The sequence below is a fragment of the Boleophthalmus pectinirostris genome, unplaced genomic scaffold, assembly GCF_026225935.1.
Source record: "Boleophthalmus pectinirostris isolate CB_2022bp ecotype Guang Dong unplaced genomic scaffold, ASM2622593v1 HiC_scaffold_10, whole genome shotgun sequence".
Classification (NCBI taxonomy): domain Eukaryota; kingdom Metazoa; phylum Chordata; class Actinopteri; order Gobiiformes; family Gobiidae; genus Boleophthalmus; species Boleophthalmus pectinirostris.
The window spans coordinates 23,002,669-23,024,707 of record NW_026570971.1 but is presented as its reverse complement, the minus strand read 5'-3'; the positions used below and the strand labels follow the sequence as shown (position 1 = coordinate 23,024,707).

Below are 22,039 nucleotides of genomic sequence, written 5' to 3'. Positions count from 1 at the left end.
GCCTTATTGGACACAGAGCGTGTGCGTAAAGCTCCTACTCCAAAAACTCCGTGGGATTGCCCAGTTTTTTTCCTCAGCGAAATCTAAATATAAAGTGGTGACAAATAGTCCAAATACAGTAGCAACCCAACTGTGATGTGGGGGTGGTGCTGAAAGAACAGCTCTTTCGGTCTCCACGCGCCTCACTGTTGGATCGGGACTCGAGGAGTGAAGACAGGGTCGGGAATAAAAGACGGACAAAAAAAAACACAACAGGCGTTTGAGGGTGTGTTTTATCATGAAGAGGCAAAACGCGCGGACTCTGGCTCTCATAGTCAGCATCCTCACCTACCTGGTGGTGGGAGCCGCGGTATTTGAGACCCTCGAGTCCAAACAGGAGAAAAGTCACAAGCGGAGACTCGACGCGCGGAAATACGAGCTGATGCGCAAACTGAACTTAACCAAAGAAAACTTCGAGGAGCTGGAGTCCGTGGTGCTGCAACTAAAACCGCACAAAGCCGGGGTCCAGTGGAAGTTCGCCGGCTCTTTCTACTTCGCCATCACTGTGATCACTACCATAGGTGAGTGGCATCAGCTCTCGGGACAAGCATCAGAGATGAGGTCATCTCGTCACGTCTCGTCAGCACCAGTGCACAGAGACAGCCATGATAAAAACAGCGTGCTTTAATTTTTAATGAATCATGTTTCAGCGTGTAGTCTATACGTTCACAACGTCCCCTGACATTAAAATATGACTTATTGTGGGACTGCTGGACTTTAAATTCATCTGGCTGGAATGGTAATTAAAGAAAAAGTACAAAACTAGGATACAATCAATACAATCAATCACAAACAACTAGCCTATTCAACCAGGGCCTGAGGAACCTAGAACTTTATCGTTTTGTTTTTTTTGTTTTGTTTTTTTTTTATCTTAAGGGCTTATGCAAAACAAGGTAATCACATTGAGTTCTTTTACAGTCTCTCAGTTCATTGTGTACACTTCAACCACACAATTAAATGACCAGTTGAAGATGCAAACATTTCTTTGAGATATATAGCCTTTTTTTAGTATAGTATTTGAAAAGATAACATTTGTATTTAAAAATGTATTTATTGTTCAGATAAGCTTCCATTCATTTAGTATTTATTTTGATCTAGTTAGTATCCATATTTTTTTTATCTTAAATTATATAAAACAAAAGACCTGTAGGCCCAGCAGTTTACTACAGAAATGCCATGTTTTTTTTCACACTTGAGGTTAGTGATACCAATGTGTTTTGTTTTTGTAACTGTTTACAAAATCTCTGTGGAGTGGGAGCTGAAGCTGTAATATCAGATCACATTTGTTCATGTCAGTGGGTCTACTCTGATGAAGTGAGAAGTGATGTGTTAAGACAACTGAAGGATTTGCACATTGGCTTGTGTTGTGGTGGTAACACTTTCTGCTTGGATTCTTCAGTGATGAAAGCGTAGAATTTTAAGAACAGGAATTCCTGCATTTGATTTCTAATAAAAGCTTTTGGACAAGCCAATTTATTTTCTCACATTCAAAAATCCACCAAAGTCGTATTTCAAAAGGAGGCATAGACGGTATGGCAAGGTACGTTTTTTATTGTTGCTGAAAGTATACACCCATAATTCACTATATTATGCACAATATATTCCCTACTGGGGAACATTATAAGGAAAGTAATAACATATCTAAGGAGACAAAAAAGGTACATAGTGCACCATATTTAATCAGACTGGATTTTGCAGGCCATATAAAAGACAAATCATGCTCTGATTAGCCATCACCAATGTCTTGAAGAAGAAAGACTCAGGCAAGCCACAGTTACACACGGTCAACCACATAGCAAAATACACACTTTTAATTAGTGTTATTTAAAACATGAAAAAATGCTATTTAAAATTTCCAAAGTGTGACCTCTGCTCCAAACAACAGACTTTTCTATCAGAGGACTAGCTGTAGACCTTTTGGTTTTAAAAGCCCGCCATGAGTCACTGCCAGTTTGCAATGACTGAAACTTGATTAATATAATAATAAAAATAATGCATTTGATTTATATAGCACTTTTTGCACACTTAATTGTGCAGTAATCAGTCACTCCACACTCTGTCATGGTAAGCTACTATGAGCTGACAGAAATAGGGCTGATCACCAACACTCATGCACACTCCACATTCATACTAGGCAATGTGGGTGAGTGAAGTGCCTTGCCTAAGGACACAATGACAAATTCCACTAAAGCCACTGCTGCCTCACCGTATTACCACTGTTTTCCAGTCCAAGTACTGAGTAGGCCCAGCCATACTTGGTTTCAAACCTCTCAAGTGATCGGGCATTGACAAGTATTTGTCCAATATTTGCATTTGTCAAATATTAATTTCCGTGTACATTAGAGGAGTTTTGGCCCTGCATACAAGAACAGTTATGGAATTCCCTAGCTTGAAGTCATGATTTCATACAAGGAAGTAAAATTTTTAAATTTTTAAATCCCCCAAAAAATATATATATATTTTTGTGTGTGTGTGAAAATGTTAAATATAACATGTTTTAGTTAAAGGTCCTATATTACATAAAATGGACTCTGAGCTTTAAGCTATCTTATAACGTTACGGTCTCAAAAACATACATGTCTGAGTAAACTTTTATTATTAATCTACATCTCGACAGCTCAAAAGCTTTGTGACATCTTGTAATGTTATATAGTGGTTGTTTTCAAATTAACAGCTGCCTTTTACCTTCAGTAGAGATTGGCAATTCTAGGGCTGAAATCATTCAAATGATGAAGATGAAGTGAAGACAGTGGGGCATGTCCTCTATTACCACATGGCATCGCAAGGCAGAACAGAGTGTTTTCTGTTTGATAGAAGAACTCAAGGAGCCTAAATATGCAGGGTTTGTGTGTTAAACATGTGTGAATCAAACAAAACAAAAGTCCAGATATGTTTCTGATGAGGAACCAACATTATAATATAGATCAGAAAATAGCCTAATATGGGACCTTTAAATGAACAGTCCAACCTAAACAGCCTCTCCTCTTCTCTCTCCAGGTTATGGCCACGCGGCCCCCAGCACAGACTCAGGGAAAGTCTTCTGTATGTTTTACGCTCTGCTGGGGATCCCTCTCACCCTGGTCATGTTTCAGAGTCTGGGTGAACGCATCAACACTTTTGTCAGATATCTTTTGCACCAAGCCAAGAAGTGCCTGGGCATGAGACGAACTGAGGTCTCTATGGCTAACATGGTAACGGTGGGATTCTTCTCCTGCCTCAGCACCCTCTGCATAGGCGCCATCTTGTTTTCCCAATCGGAGGGGTGGAGTTTTCTACATGCTTTCTACTATTGCTTTATCACACTGACCACGATTGGATTTGGAGATTACGTAGCTCTTCAAAAGGACGACGCTTTGCAAAATGATCCAAGATATGTTGCCTTCTGCTTTGTCTATATCCTCATGGGGTTGACCGTAATAGGGGCGTTTCTGAATTTAGTTGTTTTGAGATTTTTGACAATGAATACGGAAGATGAGAGAAGAGACGCTAAACAGAAAGCACTGATGACAATAAATAAACCAAGAGCAGAGGTGGCAAGACTTCTGCCACTATCCACGGCCACCACACCTGTAGCAGAGACAAAATCGAAAGAATTAAAGGGTGTTTATACAGAAGTTTTACATTTCCAGACTATATGCTCCTGTCTTTGGTATAGAAGTAAGGAGAAATTGCAAAGCTCCTCGTCAATGATACCGGAACTGGCTATTTCAGACCCTTATCTTCAAACAGACAGCACAGTTCACTATGTTGAACCAGGGACTACAGGCTGTATGTGCTCGCCAAGACAATGCACCAATATTAGCTCAATAACAACAGGTTTCCTCTCTCCTTTTAGAGTTTTTAAGAGACGCAGCTCGGTGTAGCCTCCATCCAATTCAGCAGATTGGACAACACAATACAGCACTATATGCGGCCATCTTGCCAAAAACTATGACAGAAATTTGGCAAGAGGCGCAAAGAGTGGGAGCGTTCGTGGTGCTATAAACCCAAAATTCAACAGGCGGACGCGGAGAGGGAGTGTGCCATGTGCAGAAAAGTCCTGCTCAGATAATATATGTTTGAGAAGGAGTACGCACATAGACTTTTAAGGGTTGGTCTAAAACTGTTGACATGTGTGTCCTGTTAAAAAGACTAATGCAAAGAGATGACAACACTGGGGCTGCACAAGGTATGACAAATGTAGGCTTTATAAATCAGTAAGTGCATTTTACTTGCTGTCTCCATGGAGATGTTATTACTCTGCTTAAAATGTTCCACAATGTCACATCAAACTCTATAATAAAAACTCTAACTACATCTTACATTCATTCAATTAGGTGTTTTATTGCTTATAATACCTTGAAAAACTAATTCCCACTCCCTTCTCCACAGATCTGACCTATAACCTGGCTTGGTTGTGCCACTTGTTTGTTTCTATGGAGACAGATAAGTTTGCTGCCATACACTGTGGAAAATTTTCAGGCAAAGCAGTAACATCTCCAACAAGCAGGAAAGTTAAGTTTAAGTTTTTTATTTTATTTTGAAATATGGTCCAGCCCTTGTGATTTAAAAATGTGGTGTACAGTGTCAACATCTCAAACCCAGAGTATAGTTGGACGTGAATGAGAGATTTCATTAGTCATGGCTTAATCACAGTCTTTCTATTGTTTACCAAGAGAGACCAAAATCAGCGATCCGGCTGTTCTCTCCCATCTGAAAGAAGTCAGTCCCAGAATGTTGTAAGGACTCCAATAATGTTACCCAGAGGTTTCGTTGCAGTTTAAATGTTGTGTTTTGTTGTTTCTGTTAACCCCGGTACTGCAAAAGGTAAATACTGCTGAAATGATACTGGTGTGTGCTATAATAACAAACTATCCCACACAAGCGATCAGTGGTTTCAGAGTAATGGAAGATCTTAATGTAATTGCAACTCACAATTTAAAACAAAATAATATATCATTTAAATGCTGAAAAGTTCCCAAAATATCAGTTGAAATGCAATGGTAAATTAATAGTTAACATATGAGTATATCTTCGTATATATGTAAAATCCATTTATTTTGGTAGCTGTGCGTTTGACTCTATAAATTTGATGCACACATTGGAAAACTTTTTTGAAGATAAAATGGCAAACACAAAACTCCATTCGATGGAGACTGTATTGAACCAGTACAGATCAGTAAGTTACAGTTTAAACCAGGTCGCTGTCATGTTTTTGTGTTTTTAAGCTGAAATGACTGTAACTCAAAATGACTCAAAGTGGAGCGGCCTGTTGTTGTGGGCAAAATTATGTAATGAAACAAAGTTCAGAAAATCACAAACTGGATGGGCCAATGGACTCAGAAAACTCACATAAGTAGAAATGTGATTCTTGCAATAACAGCGCTGATACTAAACAAATGCAGTGACACTAAAACATAAAAACATCCTACTGTACTGTACCAGTAAAGCCACACTATGTAACTTTACATGGTGCCTAGTCCGCCACCTGTTTGTATACATGGAGATGTTATTGGTTCACTTGGAATGTTTCACAGTATGACATTAATCCATCTGGTATTTATTAAATTGCAGATGTTTTCTTGCAAAAATACCTTGATAAATCATCCATGAATTTATGAGTGGGCTTGCCGCTCTCCACAATTTGTCACCTGCCTGTCTCCATGGAGATAGAGAGTTTAATCACATACTGTAGAACATTACAGCCAAAGCGGTAACATCTCCATGGAACAAGCAGATGGTGGACTCTCTGCCAGAAAAGTGATATAGAGCACCTTTAAGACCACTCTCCAAACTCATGCAAAATTGCTTATTCCTTTTGATGCTGACCAGAGGAGGGATCCTCTGACCATTTAGCAATCACAATCTAATCCCTATAAACTGAAGTAGCGGGTTTTATAACAACCCTGTATATTTAAAGCTGTACTATGTAACTTGTCTCCATGGAGATGTTATTGTTTTGTCTGGAATGTTCCAGTATGGCATTAAACATATCCATCTTGTATTTACTCAATAACATGTTTTTATTGACCTAAAAACATGCATTCTTACTGTGAGTGGGCTTGCCTCTCCACAGATCAGACATGTAACCTAGCCCTGTGGCGTCAACTGTTGTCTCCATAGAGATAAATAAATGTAATGCCGCAGAGTGGAACATTCCAGGCAACAACTCCATGGAGAGAAGGAGGTGACTGACCCTTCACCAGAAAAGTTACATGATCCACCTTTAAAACATGTCTTATTTATTCTTGAATTATCTTCACTCCACTGAAAAAAAAAAAAAGTTCTTGGCAATGCAATAACTTAGAAAAGTCAAATCAAATGCTGTTTACTTTCATATGAGCACAAGGCTTAAGGACTTTTGTCATAATTAAAGAATGTACATTTCTTTTGCTTATTGGTTAAACACTTTGCATAAGATCTCCTCATATATTAATAAGCAATAATGACAATATGAGCCAAATCAGTATGTTATTTTCCCCAGCTCGTGTATAGCGCTGCTTGTTTGAATATAAGTCCAAGCTGCATCTGCACAGAGCTATAGATGGCACCTATTTTAAGCCAGCGTTCAGAGTGGCAGATGGGAGGGGCTTTACAACTCGGGACAAAGGATAATGAGGCACTTGTCAATCATCTGCAATTACTGTAAAAGTCTGTCAAAGGAAAAATCCATGTTTCTCACATTTCTCTGTCCATTTTACAGCGAACATGTGTTGATGTTGCTTCCTGTTAAGTTTAAATTAGGTTGGTAATTAGATCTTTCACAGTGGACAAAAACTGCATTTCAGATGCTAAAACTAGAATATCCCAGTACTTTATGAAGATTTAACACACAAATAGAATGCACATTTTTAGAAGATTTGTTTTAAAATGTTGAAACTGCATTTTTCAGACTTTTGTTGCCCTTGTCCCAATTTTGTTTCTGTATTTATTTTACAGATATAAAACTTTTGTTAGTTGTATGAGATTTGTTACTTTACTGATTTTTTTTTTTTTTTGTTTTGCATGTTTCATGTTCATGGTACAATTTGGTATGTTTATTTTATTTCCAAAATAGCAGAGACATAATGTTACGTTGTAAACCACTTTCTATTAAAGTGCCCATATCATACTATTTTCTGATCTATGATATAATGTTATTTCCTTATCACAAACATGCCTGAAGTTGTGTTTTGTTTCATTCACATGTTTAACACATAAATTTTGCATATTTAGGCTGAGTTTTACTCTCAAACAGAATACACTCTATTCCACCTTGTGATGTGTGAATGAAACAAAACACATCTCCAGATATGTTTTTTGAGGATGTAACAACATTCTAACATGGCTTAAAACTCACAAGAGTAAATTTTGCATAATATGGGACCTTTAATGTCTGAAAGATAACAGTTTTTTATGACCAACTCCAATAAGCCAGACTGCAGCAGCCAAATGCACGCTATATGCAAGAGCTGTACCGGAGACTTTTTAAGGCAGGAGCAAAGTTGTACTTGAACACAATACACTTGAAGCTGTTTGCCTGTCAACACTTGAAAAAACTGTATAATATTTATTTGCATTGTTATTTTCAAAGAGATGTGTGTGGTAACATGAATTGCACAAACATGTCACTTTGGGCCAGTTATAAAGAATTAAGAGAAATATAAGTACAATAAAATGTCTGATATTTTATCCTAAATAAGTGGATTGCTGTATTTATTGTCCAAAAATATACAGAGATGTGTTCTATTTATGAATGTGAATGAATGACCACTACTGCACTATTGCAGGAGTCTCCAACCTGTAGCTCAGGAGCTACAAGTAGCTCTCCACCCTCTTCCAAGTAGCTCGTCAAGGCATTACTGAATTACACGTATTGTGCTGAATAAGTAAAATTTGATTGATTAAACGCCTTTTACCATTGCACATGTATCATTTTGATGCCTAACTTTGTGCCCTAAATAATGGATAATGGTTTATGGTTCATGGCTCTTGGATATAATACATTTCATGTGATAGTCAAAATTAGTAGCTCTCTGATATTTTTGTTTTGTAAAGGTAGCTCACACAAGGAAAAAGGTTGGAAACTCTTGCACTATTTTAGCGTGTGTTATGTCCCCTGCATGACCATCCCACATTTAACATATTCAATTTTTTTACCCATTTGCCCTACATGCAAAATAGCTATTAGAAAAAAAAATCACCATGATCTTAAAATACTGGGTAAAATTTCAATTTTTTTCTCAAAATCATAATCATATAGAGCATATAGATGTCATTGTGTCCTTAGGCAAGACACTTCACCCATATTATCTAGTATAAAAGAGGTGTGTATGTCAGTGATGGTGGTGGTAAGAAGGACTGATGGAGCAGCTTGGAAGCCTGGCTTCTGTTAATCTGCAGGGCAGCTGTGGCTATAACAGTAGTTTAATGAATAATTAAATTGTGATTTTGAGCATCTGGAGTGTTATATAAGACTAATTAATTATTATTACTATAGATCATATAGATACATTTCAAAAAGAAAATTTGTATTTTTTTATTTGTGTGTAGAAATAGAAGAATCAAATATCAAGTGGGTTTTTATAAAAATCATGAAATGAATCAATTAATGTACTTTAATCACCAATATATGGTTGAATATATAGTTAATATAAATAGTGTATATAAGTGTAGGAGGTGCAGTCTCCACTCCTTATTCAAAAGACTGGTACACTTGTTTCCTGACCTTTAGCGTGACCACATAAACAGTGATCACAGCCCAGGCCCCGCTCTATCGTCGTGTACAGTGAGAAAACCCTGCCTGCTGAATGTATAGAAAAGTCCCTTGGGTCCAGATGGCTGGGCCCTGGGAGCCCTGACTGAGCTCCAGCTCCGGACAACCTACAGCAGGTGAGTCACTATATGGAGGAGGACCATTACATGTTCACTGTGTTACTCTACAATATAGCCACCACTATAATGCTAACATATTGTAGATACAGTCTGTTTTCTTGTTATTTAAACAGCTTTATCCTTCTCCATAAACACTACTCAATCTGGTCGTGCACAAATTTGTTGAGCACGGGTTTTTATGTAAGACACCCTTTATAATTAGTCCAGCAATACATTTATTTTCTAGAAGCAGGTCTACATGCTACCCATTTATCCCTGAAATGTTCCACAGTATGGCAGTAAACGTAATATCTTTGTCTTTACATGCTTGCTTACCTGTGAGGAGGCTTGCCTATTCTCAGATCTAACCTATAACCTTGTTTTTTGTTTTTTTATGGGAAAGCAATTACATGTCCATAGAGGTAGGCAGGTGGCAGACCCTGCAGTGCACCTTTAACTTATGATTCATCCCTTATCCAATTAGTAACTATAAGTGGACCCTTTACTAAAGACGGGGATCAGCTCAGTCAATGCGTAGAATCTTTAATATGGCTGCACTGTGCTTTCTAATAAACAACATTAGTAATAAACATCATTAATATAAACAATAAATGGGAAAAATATAAATATACACTAACTGTTTCATTTTCCTACCTTGCATTATTGTCTTCTTCTATGCACAGGAACACAATTAAGCAGCGGACATCATGCATTGCCCTTATGTCAAGTGTGAAGTCTTGGCGCTATATTTAGTTCCAAGTTCTTAAGGCCCAGATTGTCCCTCCTCAGTCGTCTGGCTCCTTTGAACAAGACACTTTGAAAATGCAGCAATGTTCTTCACTGTTTTAATCTCCCTTTTGTTTAACCTCTGATGACACTACAGATGGTGAAGTGTTTGGGATACATTTGCGCAGTTTTGCAACAGTGGATCTAAAAGCCTGGCCCACTGCCTGCCAATTGTCCCTTGAGGGCATCACACTCACAGAAAGGGAACAGAAGGAAGGGTCTATTGGACATGTCCCAGTGCTGCCCCCCCGTGGACAGAGCATCTGCTGCACTCTCCTTTGGCCATAGACCCAGGTCACAGACTGAAATAACTGCACAGAGAAGTTCAAATGACGTAATCTGGTCTGAGAGGCAGGTGACAGGTGACACAGGGAAAGGAACCATTCAAAACACTGGTTGGATTCAATATATTTGAATATAATTAAATAAACAAGAGCCAAATTGTGATCAGTAAGGTCAAAACATGTCCAAAATTACAGCTCTGTAGGTCTGAAGGAACAGTGGTCCAACAGGCGAACAAAATACAACAGTGGGTTTGATTATTACCTTGCTGTATCCTGGAAGCCTATTTTGAGTTTTCATAATCAATCCGAGTCAGTGGGTTATTTTTTCCTAAACATTATTCAGACCGTGTTACAGTTCACGTTGGGGTCATTGCGGGGGCAGGGCCTTTAGAGGCGGGCCCTGTGCGCTATGAGCCTATGGAACCAGCCGAGGGAGCTGTTCACCCAGATCACGCTCAGCAGCGAGAGGTCCTGTCTCTTTAACACAAGTTCAATGTCCATTCACAATAAACTGCTCCAAGATGGAACTCCGGGCAGCGGCTGTGAACGCCTTGGCCCAACACCGGAAAGTGGCTCTCCTGATCGGCGGGGCTGGCGCTGCTCTGCTCGGCCTCGCGGTGGGTTATAAATATCTGCGAAAACCAGAAAAGCTCGTGCGCGTGGGCGTCGTGTCGCAGCTTCTTGTTCACCCGCTTAAATCTGGGAAAGCGCTCTCCGTGGCGCTCGCCGAGTGCCTCAGAACTGGGCTCAAGTTTGGAGACCTGCAGGATCGGTGAGTGCAGCGCGACGAGGGACACTTCCACCAGTGCAACAAGTGGAAACATAAAGTAGACTGTGATATATACAGTTTATGAGTGGGTTTATCACACAGGGCACGTTGCATAAGCCCAACAACACAGGGAGTCAGGATTACTATTAGACTATTTTATCACACCATTTCCCCTTTTGTACATGTATTTTTGTTGACTAAATGCCTATTCCCACCGTAATGATGTGATGTGAAACCATATGCCTAAACATCTGTAAATGATGCAAGTGCTTGTAAAGACTACCCACTTCACTTTAACGGCCCATGTACCGTTGGGGAAAGTAGGGATACATTATTTCCTCCCTTCCCAGTGCCAAAAGTGAATCCTCTTCTTGCTTCAGGCATATCTGTGGCATCTATCATGTAACTTATTATTAAAGCCCACAAGTTTCTGCCCATTTAGGCTGGTCTGTTTGTTTTTACCCAAGAGGTCAGTACAGAGTGCAGTCCACTACAGCCATCAAGTGGGATGGACTCACCTCTGTTTTTATGAGAGTTGTCTGATCATGATGCCAGCAATAACGGGCAGATGGGTGGTGGTGGGAGAGACAGAGTTGAGGGCAGTTTCCAGTTTCTGTTACACTGTGAACAGCTAATCATGTGTTGGCCATTTTGTTGTATAATCACAAGATGCTGACTTTCATTCCTTTACCCATGTTGTGTTTCCAGACACTGGATGGTGGTGACTGAGGATGGCCACATGGTGACCGGGCGACAGGAGCCCCGTTTGGTCCTGATGAGACTGACTTGTGAGGCGGGACAAGTCTGTTTGAACGGGCCCAATATGGAGGAGCTCAAAGTCCCCATGGAGAATCCTCAAAACAGGGTCCTCGACTGCAGGTCATTTAAAATATATTTTATTATGCTATTTTCTGAACTGTCTTATAATGTTATTTCCTTATCACAAACATACCTGGAGTCTGTTCCATCTTGTGATGTCCTCCACTGTGTTTTTAAACTCCATACACCTTCACTAGAATAATTTGGATAATTTCAGCACTGAAATTGCCAATCTACTGAACTAAAGGTAAAAAGAGCTGTTATCTTGAAGACTACCATTTCATGACATCACAAGAGCGCAGAGCATTTTGAGCTAGACATACTAATAATGCAGGGTTACTCATGTGTAAATGAAACAAAATGCAACTCCAGGTATGTTTTTGAGGAAGTAACAGCATTATAACATGGCTTAAAGATAATAAAAGTCAATTTGACGTAATATAAGACCTTTAATTAACTTCAATTATATCTAGAGCAGGGATCGTCAATGTGTTTCAGACCAGGGACCCCCAAACTGATGGAGGCAGGGACCCCGTACTATATATATGGTATACGATTCTGTTATATATTAAATTGGGCCTAGTGTCATGTATAAACAGCTGCTCTGTTATTGTACATTCAATACTGGGGGGTATTCCATCGAAGTCGCTTAACAAGTCCAGGCTTATCCTAAAATCCTGAGCTGAAACTAGCTCCATCTCCAGTTTAAGCCTCAACTCATTTCATGACAGAAATAAGCCTGAGTCTATGCTAACTCAGGCCTGAACTTTAAGCGGTGCTTTTGTGTGCACTCCTAGTGACTCTGAGAAGGCCAGATTAATGGAGCAACGACATTACGGAAAAATCTGACTTTTTTTTAAATGATTGGATTAAATGAGAGAGGAGTCACAGCATGCATGGACAAGAGTTTGATATAGTAGACTGAATATTTACGGTCATTCTGATCTGAGGAGTGAGAGGAAAGACACCACTCCCCCCTCCCCTCCTGTTCGCTCCCCCTCCTCTCCCGGTCGCTCAGCGGGTAGAGAGGAGGCTGACTGCGTAGTGCGGAGCTTGGTTAATGCAGTCCGGGAAATGAAGTTGCCTTACCCTTTCCCGATGCGCTCTAGTGTGTACAGAGCTTAAGTTCCACTGTGCGTAAAAGTAAAGCTATAACAAACCTCTTCACATGTAGCCTAGAAGAAACAATAAATTCCATGTAGAGTTTGACAGGGAGGGAGAGATGAGGGAATGATGAGAGCGAGACAGACGTGATGAAGGAGCGAACAGTCTGAACACACAGAAAACCAGTTCATCCTCATCCTTCAAAAATGAAGAAATATCAAAACAAACAAACAAACAAAAAACACTAATCAACCAAAGATTTCATGACCCCCCCGGCAGTACCTCTGTGACCCCCAAGGGGTCACGACCCTCTGTTGAAGAGCTCTGATGTAGAGTTATTTCATCTCTATGTACTTATAGCTTGATTTGAGTTCAGATGAAGCCTTTTGTCGCTAGGGAGTTGTTTGGCACGGCAGCAAAATCAATCCTACGACTCAGGAACATTTTAGATAACATTGTATAGCTTATCTTTGGGCAAGGCACTTAACACACTGCATTCTGCTGCTTTAAAGTGTATAAAAGATTTTACATGAGGAACAAATGACATTGGCTTGACATTTCTTTATGATTTGATGCACTCACTCGACAACACTGATAAAGAATTTGTGAACTAAAACAGATTGAAAACTTCACATCTTCTTGCCTATTTCTGTAGAGTTATTTTTAGACAACTGGTGAGTCTCTTCTGTTGTGTTGGTTCTCGCAGGTCGAAAAACAAATGTGTGTGTTTGTGTATATATCTAGAGAGAGAGATATGAAAAAGCACATATCTTAACACTAATTAATGTGTTGTGCAGAGTGTTTGGGGCAGACATACAAGGAAGGGACTGTGGAGAAGATGCCTCCTCATGGGTCACTCGTTATCTCAAAGCAGAAAAGACCTATCGCCTCGTGCACTTTGAACCCCAGATGAAGGGGAGGAAACCAGAGGAGACACTGTTCCCAAAAGATGAGGTAAACCTATTCTAAGAACTGCATAATATGTTGAAAAGGTAATATTGCTCCATACAAATCATGTTATGAAAAATAAACTGTCGAAGTAGCTACTATAAAATGCATTATGTTACGTTTTTAATTGATTGTCCTTGATTAGGCCCTAATGCAGTTAAAAATGTGCATATGGTTTTTGTACAGGTTTAATGTAAAACTATTTGCCTTAATTGAAATGTTCCATAATATAGCATTAAAGCATTAAGCATTAAGCCTTAGAATGCTTTGGAAAAAACAACTTCACTGTGAGTGAGGTCACCTCTCCACAGACCTGACCTGTAGCAGTTTGTCTGCAAGTAGATTAATTTAATGCCATATTGTGAAATATTGCAGGAAAAGCATTAACAGAACGTATATTTCTAGTTTCTATAGTGTGCCTCCTACAAATTTATTTTAGACCAGGCTAGATATCTTGTTAACAGCTCAGTGACTGACTGAGGGTAACTGACTTACTTGTGGTGTCGTCGTTGTCCAGGAGGTGGCATACCCAGACTGTGGCCCTGTGATGATTCTTTCTGAAGCCTCAGTGAAGGACCTGAGCAGCAAACTGGAGAAGCCTGTGACAGTGGAGCGTTTCCGGCCAAATGTCATCATCAGCGACTGTGAACCTTTTGATGAGGTCAGTTCTTCGATTACTATAAAACAAAGAAAATTATTGAAGCTATAAATGTGTTCCTCTATCAAATTAACCGCATGTTGTACAGTTTAAGTGTCTGTGTATGTGTGTATGTAGGGATAGCTAAGTAAAAGGAACATTTCTATAGGTGTATAACAGATTCTAGCTAGTTATAATATTAAAACTATTGGTGCTTCAATACTGTTTGTACTTTAACTTGATGGTTTATTTATCGCACACACCTAGGGCTGAGTACTGCCTAGAACATGATACAATACATATCCCAGTCATAGACTGTAGAAGAAGTGGACTAAAGGAGCTCCAAATGAAGCTCATGAGGCTAGCAGTTCTACAGCAGGTTAGCTATGTCCATTTATATATACAGTCTATGATCCCGATACAGGGTTCACGATACAATATATTTCTCAGTACCCTAATTCACTACAAAGGTTTTCTAATTATAAATGTATGGTGAATAACAAAATTCACTAGAATTTCATGCCCACAGTGCCCTTAATATTACATCACACTCACGAATATCTCAACTGATTCCTGATTAACTTAATGCAGTAGTCCTCAGTAGGGCTGGGTATCATTAAGAAGTTGCAGATATGATACCTACCTCGATACATAGGCCACGATATGATACATATCTCGATGCAGTGCACTTTCAGTTCGATACAATATATTTCAAATCAATTCAATACATGTTCAATAAAAAAATAATAGCTAAATGACAGCTGACTGTGATACAAAAAGTCTTTGTTAAACCACTTCTTGTGCAAAATTAATATGAAACACACCCATTTTAATCATCAAAACACTGAAAATGTCAAATATTTGCATAAATGAGTTTTCTTCCTCTAGACAAGCAACAAAACTAGTGCTGTAACAAAATAATTTAAAATATACGAAATAATACTTAGTATGGTGATACGATAGATATCACTATATGCTTGTTATGATTCAGTATATCACGATATATCCCAATACTAAAAGACATGACTATATATTGTGATTTATCAATAATTACATATAATAATACCGTCAAGCACACCTTAAATAGAACCTCAGTAAATGGAATCTTATGATTTTTTCATGAAAAACATGACTTTAAAAAATATAGTCATATGCATTTTGAATTGATATGAGATTCCCACAGTGAATGAAACATTGTGATATATCATTGAACAGATTTTTGGCTTACACCCCTAGTATCTATACACTTGCCAAGAAGTCTTTAATGGAGACTGATTCCATAAAGTGTTACAAAATGGCTTGGTTCAGTTGGATTCAGACCAAGGCTACTGCTCTCTGTTTGTGTGTAAGAGTAACTATCACTAAAATGGCAATAATTAACCATACATTTCACCAATAAGAAACCACTTGCTGAATGTCACTACATCATTTTCTTCTCTTGTTATTGTTTGGATTCCCTTCTGTTAAATAATGATCATTTGGTTGAGGTCTGACTCATACGCAGCACCCTGTTCGGAGCAAGCAGCGTTGACTAATTTTATCTCTCAAACCAAATGTTGTGCTTTTTCAGGACTCTTGGGAGGAGATCCAGATTGGCAGCGTGCGACTGAAGCGTGTGATGGCGTGTGGAAGGTAACACCGATCCAGGAGCCAGTGTCACCGCAACGTTGCCAATGCACAATCTCACAGCGTTCACGGCCATTAGTAGTATTAGCATTTGATAACAGGCCATACTATGTGTTTATATTGTTTTGGACCAAATTAATCACACAAATACAGTGGATTGTATTATTTTCTGGAGGTTTAAAAGTCCTATATTACACTGAAATAACTTGACATGGTAACATGTTGTTGTTTGAGTAATTTATTTTATTAGTCTGTTTACATCTCTAGAATTCAAATTCCTTTTCCACCTTGTAATGTCATGAAGCGGAAGTTAACTTCTACCTTTTACTTTTAGTTCAGTAGAGATTGGCAATTCCAGAGCTGAAATCATCCAAATGATTCCAGTTAAGATGTGTGGGGTTTAAAAACACAGTGGAGCACCTTCTGTATTACCACTTGACATTGCAAGCTGTGTTAGACATCTGTGAATGAAATAAAACAAACTCCAGCTTTGTTTTTGATGAGAAAACAACATTATAGTATAGATCATAAAATAGGGTTATATAGGCCCTTTAAACTACTGTAAGTACCCTGAGAATTGTAGTAAGCATTAAAATATTAATTACAAGACTATTTGTAAGGTTGTCAGTACATGTAATGTAAATGCAAACAATCTTACTTCTGCAATTAACAATTTTAGTCAGTTACATGCTCTTTGTTAGTTAACCAAGATAAGGTACCAGAGACCCATTTTACAAACTTGAGTTAGGTTTGGTCAGCATTGTATAGCTGGAGGATTTTGTCTCCGAGTACCCAGATTAAACCTATCCATTAACAATGATAATATAATATGGATTTAATTTAGGGATCAACAGGAAGAGCTCAATTTGCATGAAAATTTTAAACTCAAATAGTAGCTGGCAGCTGCTTATTGTTTGTTTAAAATTGCATTGGAATTTACCTTAGATAATAGTGACCATGTTTTCACAGATGCATTTTCACCACAGTTGATCCTGAAACTGGTGTAATATCTAGGAAAGAGCCATTAGACACACTGAAAAGGTTTGTACAATATTAACTACAATGATATTATGATATTGTAAAATATTATAGTATTGTAGTCTTGTATTCATTTATCACCACATCAAGTTTATTACCAATACTTTTATTATTATTATGCCCTTGTACAAAAAACACACCTCTTTTTTTTTTTCAAGATCCTACATTGCGCAAAATTGACTCTACTAAGTCTCGAGCCATGTTAGAATGCTGTTAACTCTACCTGGTCTTGTGTTTTGTTTAATTTACACATGTTTGACTCTTACTTATTAGCCTTTCTACATCTTCAAACATCAAAATGCTCTGTTCCACCTTGTGATGTCATGAAACTGTAGTTTACAAGTAGTAGTTTTACCAACTACCTTTTGCATTTTGTTGAGTAGAGATTTTCAATTCCAGAGCTGATATTATCCAAATAATTCTAGTGAAGGTATATGGAGTGTAAAAACACAGTGGAGTGGTTCCTGTATTACAACATGACAGCACAACGTAGAACAGATAAAATATGCAGGATCTGTGTGTTAAACATGTGTGAATGAAACAAAACAGTTATGTTTTTGATGAGGAAACAACATTATAACATAGATCAGAAAATGTCATATAATGGGCCCTTTTAATGATTCTGATTTTAATAAAACTTTGCTGAAAGCTATAAAATAATCAGAATTGTATTTGAAAAAAGCTTGGTAGCTAATAGTGTTACAACATTATCTTTTCCAGTTACCGTTTGTGTGATCCATCTGAGAAACACCTCTATAAGTCAGCTCCTCTGTTTGGACAGCTGCACACTGTGAGGAAAACAGGAATTTTACAGGTCGGAGATGAAGTTTTCAAGATTGTTCGCTGAGAAAATAAAATATTGTCCAAAAATACCAGATAAGGTGCAGTACATTCCTCTGTTTTATCAGCACTCAGTATGCATCACAATAATCACTGGTGTCTACAGTATAAGTGCACTTAATGGTTATTTTTAGAGGAAATTAACAATTAAAAAGAAAAAAAAATGATTAACTGTTTACTAACACATTTTAAATCCACTGCCAAATCAGTATCAAAATCTAAGAGAAAAAATGTGAAAAGTCCATATATATTCTTGCACTAGCACACATTTTATTCTACAACTGCCATGCGTAACAAATAAATTTGTTAATATTTTATTCCATGTATTCTGCTTGTTTTTATTCAACATTGGGACTTAGGCTCTGAGAGGTGGGACATTTAGAGTAATCCATTCTCATAACTTGCATGCATGCCCTATAGTAGTGCAATTGTCTAAAAGGAAAAAAAAACTAAAACATTTAACATTGCTATAAAGGTGAATTATAAATTTTCAGGAGGAGGGTACGCCACCTGCTGGTCTCCTTGGAGACATTCTTGGTTTGTCTTTAATGTTTTACTGTATGGTTTTTAACAAAGCACTTTCCATGGCGTCAATCAAAGTATTCTTTAGCAATAAAAGTGTCTGTAACTGAATAAATTCAAGTTAGATAAGTTTAATGCCATACTGTGGAAAATTGCAGGCAATGCAGTGTCATCTCCTTGGAGATGGAATCATGGCCACTTAAATATAAAATATAAAAATATGCAGTGTGCTTCTACTAAAATCTAGTTTAATTGTGTATTATTGCCTGTAATCTTATCACAAAATCCTGACCATAATGCTACTCTTGTACAATAGTTAACCTCACACGTCCTTGTGACTCATGTAACTGTTTCTGTTGTCACTACTTCAAAGACCCGCAGGTAATGACAAACAGAGCAATGGGAATGTGTTCACTACAGGAACTAGGCATTTCAAAACATCTGTGTGGCTGCCTCACCTAAACAAGATATATACTTAAGAGGAAACCATTTCTTCTATTCAATCTGGGGTTTAAAAGGCCCAAAAAGCTGCAGCACAAAACCAGTGGGATCATTATGGTGACTAGGTCTATAATCCTGGGGGGCTTGCGGTCTAAAGCACTCCCAGCATCAAAGGACAGCATATGTACAGTAAAGCTAAACAGACTGCATTGAGCTAAATATTGCAACTACATACATGTATAAGCTTTAGTTACTTATAATTATGACACCTTTATATGCACCAAATTCTGTTTTAGTATATTTTATGATAATATAGGGTTATGGTGGTGGTAGAAATTACAGTAAGTGCACTGTTGCACTGTTAATAGCTAGTAGTGTAAGTAATAATGAAATCAAGAAGAATGCTTTGGTTTATTGTACGGCTAGAAAGGTTGTTATGAAAATTTAAAACAAAAATGAAAATAAATTATGTATTAATTAAACATTCCTGCAATTATGGTTATGGATACAGATATGACAGTTCACTTTCATTTGTCTCACCAGTTCAGCTGTACATGTACACCAAAATTGACTCTTGAGTGCTTTAAGTCATGTTAGAATGTACCTCCTCAAAAACATACCTGAAGTTGTGTTTAGTTTCATTCACACATGTTCGTGTAAACCTTTATTACTAGCCTGTCTACACTTTCCACGGTCATGAAGCAGTAGTTTCCAAATTAACAGCTACCTTTTACCTTGTGTTCAGTAGGGATCAGCAATTCCAGGGCTGAAATCATCCAAATGATTCAAGTGAAAATGCAAGGAGTTTAAAAAGACATTTGAGCACTTCATGTATTACCACCTGACATCACAAGGTGGAACACAGCATTTTCTGTTTGAGAGAAGAAGTCTCTGCTTAGACTGCTGCCGTGGATAAGCGGAAGATAATGGATGGATGGATGGAGAAGAACTCTAAATATGCAGGGTTATGTGTGAATGAAACAAATACAACTCCAGGTATGTTTGAGTTGAGGAAACAACATTATAATAGATACAAAAATTGCGTGATGTGGCCCTTTTAAGCAATTTTATTCTTTGGATTTGATTTTTTTTTTATTCTATTCAAAACTGTAATTACCCAACTTGTAGGCTGAGTTAAACCACACAGTGGCCCAGATATACAACATACTACAGAATGCAGCTAGTATTCTTGCCCAAATCTGTCAGCCAAATCAATTAGATAAACATAAAATAACACATTAAAGCACATTAAAGACTAGAACATGGGACGTGGTATGATGCAGGAACCCAGCAGTGACCACAATGGGCCTGTAAAGCACCACATGTCCCCTCTTTTTGCGCCAAGAGATAAATTTGGCGAAACCAGAACATTACTGGCTGGCTGCTATGTGCACAAATGGGTCCAGAGTCACACCAAACGGCTATAACTGGAGTGTCATGTTTGGCAATGACAAAATACAGCATTCCTCCAGAAAAAGCCAACTCCATCTGTTTTATCTGACCCCAATGACTCAGAGGATTGTGCTAGAAGAACAGAAAAAAATGTACTTATGTCACTGTACACCTCAGCAAATCTGAACTATATAAATTAAAAATGCTATTTGAAAGATTACTATTAAAAATGTATTGCTTGTGGTTTATTATAGTTAATATGTCTTCTACAAATAGCAAAATGACTTTGAGGTATTTTTAAGTTAAAAACAAGCTAATCTAATTTTAGTTTAGGCCACTACAAACATTTCCGTTAGTAAATTGATTCTTTTAATAGTTTATCTGTTCATGTTTTCAATATTTTTTCAAATATTAATATAGAAAGAGCACCATGTGAACTGAATTAGATTGAATTTACCACATTGCTCGCCTTATTTTGTGGAATATAGATCCTAATTGGAATTGAGAGAATTTAATTATAAAATGTGTTTTATTTGGAAGTTTGTTAGTTCATTTCTTGTAATGAGGAGATGCACATTGTATAAATCAGATTGTCCAAACTGCAGCCCCTAATTAATTATTATTATTTATTCATTAATTTTAACAGTAAATTTAAATTCCACCACAATAGCTTCAATAACATCACACGCATTGTGATAGAGACCTAAAATTAATTTTCCAAGCCTTATTAAAGGTGCAGTAACTAACTTTTTGGTTGGGGATCACCTGCTTGTGGATATGTCATTGGTCTGAATGGAATGCTCCACAGTATCACATTAAACAGCTCTACCTTACATTTATTCAATGATGGCTCAAAAATACAGAGAAAATTAGGCATTCTGAGTTAGAGTGGGGCTGTCTCTCCACAGATGTGACTTGTAACTTTGTCTGGTTTGGTTTCCATGAAGATAGGTCTAATACCATACTTTTTGAATACTGTTTATAATAAGATTTTATACCATGCACCCTCCAGCAGAAAAGTTGCAAACAATGCACCTTTAAAGGTATGGTGACTGTCAAAACACACCTGTCTGAATGAGTTTGGATGCCCAGGAGTTAAATGTACAGAATTGTGGGGGAAGTTCTAATGCCTCAAATGAATGGTTGTTGACCTGCTCTTAAACATTGTCTCTGTTATTATTGACCAGTGTCCAGTTTGAACCCTCCTCTTGTCCTATACAGACTCCAGACAGTCCAAACCTGTAATAAAGACCTAGGCAGAACAAAGATGTCACCGTTATATCAACCTCAACATCTGAAGGGTGCTGCACAAAAAACAAAAACATGTAAAATCTGTAATCTTATCACTCCAATTGTGAATTACATAATCTTGTTGACTCTTAAGTACTTAAATATTACACATATTTTCTGTTGTTTCAATGCTGTTTCCTCATCACAAACATACCTGGAGCTGTGTTTTGTGTAATTTACACTTGTTTAACACACAAAACCCTACATATTTAGGCACCTTGATGTCATGTGGTAATACAGGAAAAGCTCTACTGTGTTTTTAAACCCCATGCAACTTGACCTCAATCATTTGGATAATTTCAGCCCTGGAATTGCCAGTCACTACAGAACTAAAGGTAAAAGGTAGCTTTTGATTTGAAAACTACATCTTCTGCTACTGCTACTCTTTTTGAGGAGGTAACAATATTCTTAAAGCTCACAAGAGTCAAATTTGCATAATATAGGACCTTTAACTTTTCTCTCTTACTATCTTGGTCTTTGGACACGAAAAAGCACTTGTTGGTAAAATGTCTGTGGGCAGTTTACTTTGTACTTGTATAAAAACAATGCCACAATTCTCTGTTAAGAAATCCTTTGGTTTTTCATTTGTGTTCTTGGACAGCCTCTTGCTAACTTTAAAATGAGTCTTAAAGTTTTTTTTGTTGAGATAATTAATTAGTAGGGAACCACTTT

At 37.8% G+C, this 22,039-nt stretch overlaps 2 protein-coding genes across 2 annotated transcripts; both read left to right on the top strand.

Annotated features, from left to right (window-relative positions):
* Nucleotides 1-207: 207 nt before the first annotated feature.
* Nucleotides 208-6,920, top strand: kcnk3b (potassium channel, subfamily K, member 3b). The gene is made up of 2 exons (XM_020921936.2): nucleotides 208-560; nucleotides 3,037-6,920. The coding sequence occupies exons 1-2, from the start codon at nucleotides 278-280 to the stop codon at nucleotides 3,900-3,902; spliced, it is 1,149 nt and encodes a 382-aa protein (XP_020777595.1). The 5' UTR covers nucleotides 208-277; the 3' UTR covers nucleotides 3,903-6,920.
* A 3,480-nt stretch (nucleotides 6,921-10,400) lies between these two features.
* marc1 (mitochondrial amidoxime reducing component 1) lies at nucleotides 10,401-18,039 on the top strand. Its single transcript, XM_020921873.2, has 7 exons — nucleotides 10,401-10,713; nucleotides 11,419-11,589; nucleotides 13,431-13,587; nucleotides 14,099-14,242; nucleotides 15,789-15,850; nucleotides 16,814-16,885; nucleotides 17,603-18,039. Exons 1-7 carry the CDS (start codon nucleotides 10,463-10,465, stop codon nucleotides 17,727-17,729), a joined length of 984 nt encoding a protein of 327 aa, XP_020777532.1. The 5' UTR covers nucleotides 10,401-10,462; the 3' UTR covers nucleotides 17,730-18,039.
* Nucleotides 18,040-22,039: the final 4,000 nt, after the last annotated feature.